Raw genomic sequence first — 9,492 nt, 5'->3', positions numbered from 1 at the left:
GCCAGGTTGTCTGGCCTAGCATGGCACCCCATCCCAGGGATGGAGGTGCCATAAGCCTCCCCTCCTCTTCCCTCCAGCCCTTGCTGGGGCCCGACACACTCCGCAGCCTTTTGCATAAATCAGAGCCATGTTGCTCTAGCCTGGTTAGGACAGGGGCAGCTGGGGCCCCTTCGGCAGGGCTGGAGGGGCAGAGGACTGCGGGTCGGGAGTGAGGGGCACAGGGGACTGTGGATTCGGAGTGCGGGGGGGCAGTGGCAGCACCAGGGGGCTGTAGGTCAGGAGTGAGGGGCACCATCATGGCCCAGGGGGCCAGGGTACTGCGGTTTAGAGTGAGGGGCAGCAGCAGAGCTGGGGGGGTGCTGTGACTTGGCATTGAAAGACAACAGAATGGGCAGGGGCAGGGCACAGCATATCATTGCCCTCCCCCCCCCCCCCAACAGTCATGCTTTTAAAGGGAAACTATGTTACAATATACCATATTGTATTCCAAGCTGCCTGACCCCTCCCCATTGCCTGCCTTGCCCCCTGCCATTGCTATCCCTATTGCAGCAGTGGAGCGTGACAAATTTAAAACCAATAATTGTATTTTGTGCATGGAAAATTTCTATGTATAGAGTCTAATTGTTGGGGAGTCTTCTTAAATATAAGGTTGTCTTGGATTTGAGTAAATACGGTATTAAGCATAGCTGCTGCATGCCACAGGAGAAAGCGATCATGCGTAGGGCTGGCAGCAAACAAGAACTTTGTTTGGAAATTATCAGGAGGTTTTGATTTTTTTTCATAGAGCCATAATGGAGCAAAACTAGAACTTTTAATAGTATATTTGTGTGGGTGGGGCGCGCAGAGCGAGATCTCAAAACAACTAAAAATTTAGTGCTCAAGACACTTGTGAATGTAAAAGTGATCAAATTTCCTGATCAGTCCAGCTTGAAGTGGGCACTTAAATGTCTCTTACATCCCTGCCAAGTGCTCTAACCACTGGGATAAAGAGTCACTCTTGCACTATCTCACTGTTGCATTTGTGTAAATAAATATGGACTTGACTACCAAGTTTCTAAAAAATTCTGGGACAAATCAAACCCAGGTTCCTTTGTAACCAAAAAATTAACTTTTTAGCCAGCCTCACAGCCCCTGCAGCTTTTGACATGCCAGAATTTCCCAGGCAGCACAACCTGTGAAAGCCAGAGTCACCATGTAGAGTCCTGGACCATGACTAGTTTGATCCAGGAGCAGGATACAGGGGTTACATTATACCAGTGGTGCTCAACCTTTTGGCCCTGTGGGCCAGATGAGTGGCAAGGGGCTGGTCTGTGGGCTAGAGCTGGCATGCAGGGTTGGGCCCTGCAATGCCCCAACCAGGCCCCACACATCAGGTTGGACCCTGAAGCAGCGCATCTAGCTCGTGGGACCACGCTACCCAGCCTGCCAGGCTCCCTTTGTTTCTGGAAGTTTGGCAGCAGGAAAGCACCAATGAATGCTGCCACCAGCCCCCATCCCAAATTTCTGGACCTGTGGGGAGCCCACCAGGTCAGATGATGCAGGTCTGCAAGTTTAGTTGGCCCAAGAGGCAGGGGTTGAGCACCCCTGCATTATACAATGGAAATAAAATAATACATATAGGATGGCAACACTGGGATTGTGCTTACCTCTCTTAATGTAGCTAGTGTTCTTTTATCTATAGTAACTTGCTTTATAAGGTCTTTATTGTCCTTTTCAAATTCTTTCAGCTTATTAGACGAATCTCTGAATCGAGTAATTTCCTTTTCTAGTGTCCTTTTTTCTTTCTCCACAGCTGCCAACTTTACTGAGTTGTCATCCAAAATAGCATCTTTCAGCTCCACCTGCTGCCAAAGCCTTTTTGTTTCTTTTTCCAGCACTTTTTTGTCTTTCTCCAGTTGGGAAACTTCTTGTTCTAGTACTTTGTTCTCTTTTTCGAACCTCTCCAGCTGTTTGCTGGAAATCTTTAGTTCCTCACAGTTCCTTTGGAGAACCTGGTTTTCACTTTCCATCCCCTGAAGCTCCTTCTCTAGCTTCTGGATCTTTTTGCTGTTGTTCTCCAGGATTTGCTGAAGTCTCTGATTCTCAGACATCACACTCTGATAGCTCAGCTCCAGCCTTTCTGATTTCTTGCTAAGTGTTTTTAACATTTCCACATTTTTCCTTAGCTCCTCTTTCTCTCTCTCCAACTCTTTATTTTCTGCCTCTATCTGTGCCATTTTTGTGTTTGTAAATCTCATGGTTTCTACCATTCTCCTGAGTTCCAGGTTCTCTTCATCCAATTGCTTATTGTCTCTTTCCAGGTCCCCTAACCGGATGGAAATGTTCTGTAAGGTATCTAGAGACTTCCTCAGTTTCCTGTTCTCTACTTCCAGATGCCCATTTTCCTGCTCAAGAACCTCAACTTTTTCTGCAACAATTTTCATGGCTGATGCCTTCTTTGTGAGTTGTTCATTCTCCCACTCCAGCCGATGGAGCTCTTTCTCCATTTCTTCCACTCTTTCCACCCTTTCTTTAACTTGTTCAAAATCTTTGTGCAATTGTTTCTTTTCAAATTCCAGCTTGTTCAGTTTGCTACTAGTTTCTGTAACTGTTTCATGGAGTATCTTGTTCTCTTTTTCAATGTCTTTCACTCTAGCCTCGCTACTGACCTGAGATCTCTTTCTCAGGGACAAAACCACTTGATTGAGGTGGTCATTCTCTTGTTTAAGGTCCTTTATCTACATTAAAAATATAACAAGATTACAAAAGTGCTACATTGTTATGTACAGAGCAGTGGAGGGTACTCGAGATGCGTGTTAAGTCTGGCACAAATTTACCCTTGAAGCAGTCAGAACATTGTATTAGAAAAACAATGTCCATTTAGCACAACACAGACTGATTAACAGAATAACAGTCATTCCTGACTCCACAACCCAACCTAAGGAAGAGGCTAATAAAAGAAAATTTGGCTTCATATAGCTGTTTTGAGGTCTCTCAGTATTCTAGGGAGTGGTTAAACATCATGTTACATTTCTCTCAAATCTTCAGTAAAGCAGGTCCAGGCACAGATTGAAGTCAAGTAAAAAAAATCAGCACAGAATATCAGAACGCCCTGAACTTGATTTGCAAGGAGATGCTCCTTTCTCTCTCTCTCTCTCTCTGAATGGACCAATGGCTCACATAGTACTACTAAGAGACACTGCTCCGTCTCCTAGGTTCTTATACTACACTCATTACTGTTAAATTTGAAAGCTCCAGTGCCCTTTTCCTGTTAGATGTAAAATCAAAGTTCTAAACATTGGTTTCAGCTAGAGATCTTATTAAAGTATTCCTTTTTAACTGTGGACTTCTCCACAAGTTCTTGGTGAAATCCCAACTGCAGTACGCATATTGAACTAAATCTTAAGTCCTATTACTTGGGCAGAAAAGCCTCTGAAATCATATGGGAGGTATTCCTTAATAAGAACACTGGATTTAGTCCATTCTGCCAATGCCAAATGCAGTTTTCTTCCCTTTCTGTCCTAGACGTAAGCGGTGTCCATTTCATCCTGGAGCTATATTGTGTAAGGATTTTTTATTTCTTAAATACCCTCAAAACCTCATAATGTGATTTAATACATTTTAAAGGCAAGCAGACCACATTCCAGTAACATCCACATGTAATTTTCTGTATTAAATTACTAAGTATGCAGGATGCTTTGTGAGCTGTAATATGGCAGTTTTAAGTTATTGTTCTTAACCTGCAAGGCATTCAAAGTGTCAATATAAAGGGTTCAAGAAGCACACTTGGCATATTTTTAATTACATCAAGGGACTCTAAGAAAATTCTCAGGACACAACTGGCAGGATTCCAGTCTTTACAGCAGCAGGGGATTTGTGCATCCTAACCCCAATCCTACCCTGTTTAATTATGGTTTTCTGAAGATCAGGAATTTTCCTACAGCAACAGATGAACAACAGCACCCAATTCATATTGGCTGTTTTTGCTTAAAGCCACATTCACTTGTATTGGAACAAGCGTCTTAGAAGACCATAGATTTTGTCTCTTACCAAGCCCTTGAGCCAGCCAGACCTTTCACAAGGCCACAGTAAAATTAACAAAGCAGAGCAGGTCTTTTTAGACAATGTACACCAAGTCTGTACCTGTCTGTCTGTGTTGGCTTTCAAAGTCTCCATGGCAATTTGTTGCTGTTCTTTCTCTTTCAGCAGCTCCTCACTTAATGTCTCCAAGTCTTGGTTACTTTGTTTTTCTTTTTCAATTTCATTTTGCAACTTCTCAATCTGTGTGGAGAGAACATCAGACAACTTGACCCAGGATCATTTTCATCTGAAGACATTTTAAAAAGCAGGAATTAAAAATACAGATAAGACACCATCTACTCATGAAGGATTATGTCAAACCAATGAGACCGAAGCAACTAATCCTTTGCCTCTGTAGCTGCTGGGAGGCAGAAGGAAGGAAGGTGGTGCTCTTTTCTTATCCAGCTATGCCAAGAAGTGTCTTAGTGTCTACTATAATCAGATCTTATAAGGTACATTTCTGATAAAGTTTTAACTACTGCCTGAAAGTAATCCTGCTTGTACTTAAGCCAAGAACTAAACTTCCCAGAGTTCTGAGAAACTGATCCTTTCCATCTTAAAACCTCACTTTCCATTTTAGCTTTTCCACTGCTAATAGATCCTCACTATGACACCTTGTTGGGAGGAAGGGCAACACATAAAAAAAGAAGAGAGGGGAGGGGGCAGAAATGCAGCTTTCCAAATTCACTTTCCTTCTCTTTGTTTAGTTTTCACACTACTTTGTCCTCCCAGTCCACCTAGTTATTATACCTATTCTGTGCAAATAAGAGTCCAATCCCACAATGCACCATGTGCCCTTAATTCTTTCTTCAGGAAGTGAGAGCTGTAAGGCACTGTGCAACACATACAAGGCTCTGGGACCCTTACAGAAATAGGCTTTACATACAAGTGCCCTCAGGGTAGTGCCAGGTCGTCTTTATGCTTGTATATGCCATGAACACCTCTGGCCCTTCATACATAACAATTCTGTTTTGTGCTGATTTTGTGAACTTCGCCACAATGGGAATCTCAATGGAAAAGGTATTAGTAACAACTTGTACATTAATCAGTGGAAGATGGACTGTTCCTAGGTTCACGTGAGCCTTCAGCAGAGGAAATGTCTAGATAAGTAGGGCCTGTCTAGGCTGGAGATAAGCAGGGTTTAACATTTAGAAATGTAACAATGATAAGCTTCATTGGTTCCAGAGGGGCTGTTTAGCAAAAGCTGGAATGTAAGCCTACATAGCAACAAAAGTTTTTCATAAGTACCTTCCGAAAGACCCAACAAGTCAGGAATTATTATTCACAACTTGGTCCAATTGTAGAAGTTGGGGAAAGAAAAGAATGATATTGTTATTTAGCTTGCCCTACACTAGGGTTTTCTAGTTTTTCATTCACCAGAGTTAACAGAAGCAAACAGATGGGTTTCCAACTTTCTCTTATCCTAAAATCATTTCACTAGTCTAAGCTACGACCCTCGACAATCCCTTTCAACCCTTGTTGCATACATCTTTCAAACAAGCTAACAACTAATCATTATTTAACCAACCATACAAATCTAGGTCATCCACCAAGCATGAAACACTGGTTCCATTTAGGCCAATGGAAAAAATATTTATTGCCTTTGGTAGGGCCACGATTTCACTAACCCAAAAGCTGAAGCAAGCAAAGTTTAGAGAATATCTGCTGCTGTTTTTTTGATCAAAAAGCCTGTAACTATACCTAGCCCCTATTGTCCTTCCACTCAAAATAAGAACTTCTTCCTCCGCTTACTACATGAACCTTCTGCAAGTTTGAGGGAACTGTGTTTTACTTCTGTCATTGTTTTATACATTCCCATCCATCCTCTCTCTCTCTCCATTTTACCTCCCTTGATACCACACCACTGTCACAACTCCTCTGTAAGAACTCTGGACTTTTCCCACAGAAGTTCTGAGTCCCTCCAGCTACTTGCTGCGGCTCCACGCGAGAAAGCTCCAAAACCCACAAAACTCCAATCCTCATTCTTGGATACATGCTTTGACAGCATATGAAACCTCAGCACTCTAGAGCTCCTCATAACACAAGTGCATAAGTTATTTTTTTTAAATCAAAAAATAAAATTAAAGACACTTTCACTTTTTGTATGTCAAGTTGCTGTACAAGTTTTATTTCTCCTTGCAGCTGCAGATCAGGTATCACTGACACAGCACTTGCTAAATAAAGCAGACGGTTGTGCAGCAAATTGTTTTCAAACCTCCTTCAATACAAATAGTTGCCACCAACAGTGTCATCAGACCACAATATTCAACCACTGCTTTCAGCCTAGTTTAGCTCCCACCTCAATCTCACTCCCAAGGTCTAAAGTTATACATCATCATCAAAAAATGTTCTTTATGTTTCGCCTTCTCAGCTGTTCAGGGCATTTTTGCTTACTTGCCTCATACCAATGTGTTGCTCCTCACCCTGTACTGGCACTCTCCAGTGATGGATCATCCAACCCAAATCTCTAAGTAATCCAAGCTTGATAAGTCTCTTTCCCCCACCTCAAGAGAACACTACACTAATGGTATGATCCCAAGTGTCAGTACTGATACTATGCCACAACTGGAGGTACCCAAAGAAATGTGCCTAGGGTAAGCTAGAGGTTGACTGCAGCTGTTCCTGGGCACCCCACCCAACTTAAGTTGGAGTTCCTCAAAATCTTTTCTGAAATAAAAGGATAACAATCTCCTCTCACTGGCAAAGGAGCCGTTACTCTGCTAAGTATGATCTGCCCATCTGTGTCTAAAGCTTCCCATGCATCAAAAGCAAGTTCTTGCCTCCATCTAGGGCACTCTGTGGATCTAGCACATATTTTAAATAGGAAGCAGACCACAGAGGGAAGCCAAGTTATTTTTATGCTTGAACTGTTGTATAAGCTTGTATCAGGGCCACCACAGCTATTGGTGACAACTGTTGGAAATTTTCAAATGCATCACACTAGCAACAGCTTATTTTCATGCAGGCAGTGGCTCAAGTAACCAAAGAAAAGCATATGTGTTTGTAGCCAGCCAAAAATAAAGCTGGTAGCTGTGGCACAACTAAAAATGCCCTTCAGAAACAGCAGAGCTGAACTAGCAAATGAACTAAGAGCATTAATATTTGATAACGTAGTAGAGAAAAAATGACTACCTGCAAGTTCATTACCATGAATGAAGAGAACACCCTGGCTTTGTAGGAAACAGGAATGCAGCACAATGATGCAAGGACCAAAAACAAGAAGGACCTGACAGAGCAGAATCTGCAGCTTTAAAAGTATTGGGTGCAGTTCATCTTCTGTGTCACTTCATTGGCTTACATAGAAATTACACAGAATAAATGTTTTCTCTACAGCAAAGGAAGCAGTTGTCACAGAAGCAGGCAGTGGGACAGGAGAAAAGCATGATCTTTTAATGGAAAGGCACAGGCCACTACTGAGGAAATGGGAGCAAACAATATCCTCAGGCTGGTGCACCTTAGTTGACAACGGGGTATAAAGAAGCTGAATAGACATGTATTAAAAGATGGTGATCATATAGGGAAGGGCTACATAACCTTCTGCAGAACCTAAGGGAACCATCTAGAGTTGTCAGCACTGCCACTCATCCAAGATGCTGCAAACTTCAATGCAAATGAGGGCTTTGCTCCTGCACACAGATGAACCCAGTCAGATCAGCACCCAAACAGCTTTGGTCACTCAGCCAATGTGAGCCAGGCAAAAGTACCTTTTTGCTAAGTTGTTGATTTTCCTTTTCCAGTTCTACAAACTTTAGGCTGCTCTCTTCTGTGACCAGGGAGGCATCCCTCAACTCCTGGATGGTGCTTTGCAGACTCTGATTGTCCTTTTCTAGCTTCAGGATGCGACTTGAGGCACATTCATTCAGTTCAAACACAAAGGACTTCCTAGCTGTTGAGAACCACAAAGGAGGACTTAAACACATCCAGTCGTGCACATTTCTTGATTCATAAGACAGCTGGTAAAATGCCAGGAAGTTTCAACTTTGATATACATTTATAATTAACTGAAGAAAAAACTTGCGCAAGTAGGCTCCTATACTTAGTTTACTCAACTTAAAAAGAATATACTGAACCATGATATGCATTTTAAAACAATATACAACATGCAGTTCAATCAGTGTGAATTCTGCAAGACTAACACATTTAAAGGTATTAAGAACTAATCAGTAACTACTCTAAGGTATAATCCAGAACACATGCAACTTGAGGGGTAAGTCATTTTGTTAAGTGACTTCATGTCTTTACATGAAGATTGCTATCTTTACATGAAGTCACTTAATGGAATAACTTAGCCCTCAAGTTGCATGTGTTCTGAATTATACCTTAGAGTAGCGACTAATTAGTCACTACTAATAGATACAAGATAGCAATCATTTGTAATGTTAAAGATTGCTATCTTTTCATGATGTCACTTAAGAGAATGACTAAGATACAGGTACTGCCAGCACTGCAATTTGTTCCACTGATTCAACTAAACCACACCTGATGTATAAAACTACATTTATACATAAGTATTTGCAGGATCAAGCAAGTGCTCAGTAAAGGTCTGGTGCTGAGAATAATATCATATTTCTTAGGATTCCTTAAAATATTTTTATTCCAGTATAAAAAGAATTAAGGCTATAAAAAGATACCAATTATCAATGAATAGGCCACAGATTGTATACATTTATTTTGCATATAGTTACTGGAACTGAATCACCCACTTAAACCCAAACAGCCAGTAATTTTCAGGCATGCGTAGATGAAACAAGGGCCCCGAATTGAAGCCATGGGCTTTAAAAAACACCACTTCAGTTCAGGGCCGATTAAACCCCCATGTCATGCACACATCCTGCTGACTTACCCGCTTCTCCCACGGAGGGAAGCACTGGGCCCCTGTGCAGCTCAGCAGCTTAGACAGGCAGGCTCGGAGCGGGGAGGTGGGAGGAAAATCAGGCTCCCTGCTTTTCTTGGGTGGAGCCTGCCTTCCCAGGCTTCCTGCAGAGCTCTGGAACTGCACAGAGTCCAGTGCTTTGCTCCGCGGCTGTAGAGGCAGCAAACAAAAACTTGTCCAAAGTCATTTAAGGCACATTACGCCACTGAATTTCTTACAGGGGCTGGAATTAATGCGCAATACACTGCTAAGGTGTGCAAACACTGATACCATTAAAGTAGTGCAAAAGCATCTAGCCTGCTTTAAAGTGTTGTACACACATGCCCCTCATTTCATAGTTTCATAGTTTCTAGGGTCGGAAGGGACCTGAGAAGATCATCTAGTCCGACCCCCTGCCATGGCAGGAAAGAGTACTGGGGTCAAACGACCCCAGCAAGGTGTTCATCTAACCTCTTCTTAAAAACCCCCAGGGTAGGAGCCTGCACCACCTCCCTTGGAAGTTGGTTCCAGACCCTAGCCGCCCTGACCGTGAAATAGCGCCTTCTGATGTCTAACCTAAA

At 42.5% G+C, this 9,492-nt stretch overlaps 1 protein-coding gene across 1 annotated transcript in view; it reads right to left on the bottom strand.

Annotated features, from left to right (window-relative positions):
* CCDC88C (coiled-coil domain containing 88C) overlaps positions 1 to 9,492 on the bottom strand; it is a 214,516-nt gene that overhangs the window by 52,252 nt on the left and 152,772 nt on the right. The window contains exons 13-15 of the mRNA XM_019519909.1: positions 7,764 to 7,945; positions 4,123 to 4,260; positions 1,647 to 2,717 (exon numbers count right to left, since the gene is read on the bottom strand). Of these exons, the coding sequence (XP_019375454.1) occupies positions 1,647 to 2,717; positions 4,123 to 4,260; positions 7,764 to 7,945 (1,391 nt within the window). The remainder of the gene's footprint in view (positions 1 to 1,646; positions 2,718 to 4,122; positions 4,261 to 7,763; positions 7,946 to 9,492) is intronic.

This window comes from Gavialis gangeticus, unplaced genomic scaffold, assembly GCF_001723915.1.
Source record: "Gavialis gangeticus isolate Ggan-Ray unplaced genomic scaffold, GavGan_comp1, whole genome shotgun sequence".
In the NCBI taxonomy this organism is placed as follows: domain Eukaryota; kingdom Metazoa; phylum Chordata; order Crocodylia; family Gavialidae; genus Gavialis; species Gavialis gangeticus.
Note: the sequence above shows the minus strand (reverse complement) of the source record. Positions and strands in the feature narration are given on the sequence as shown.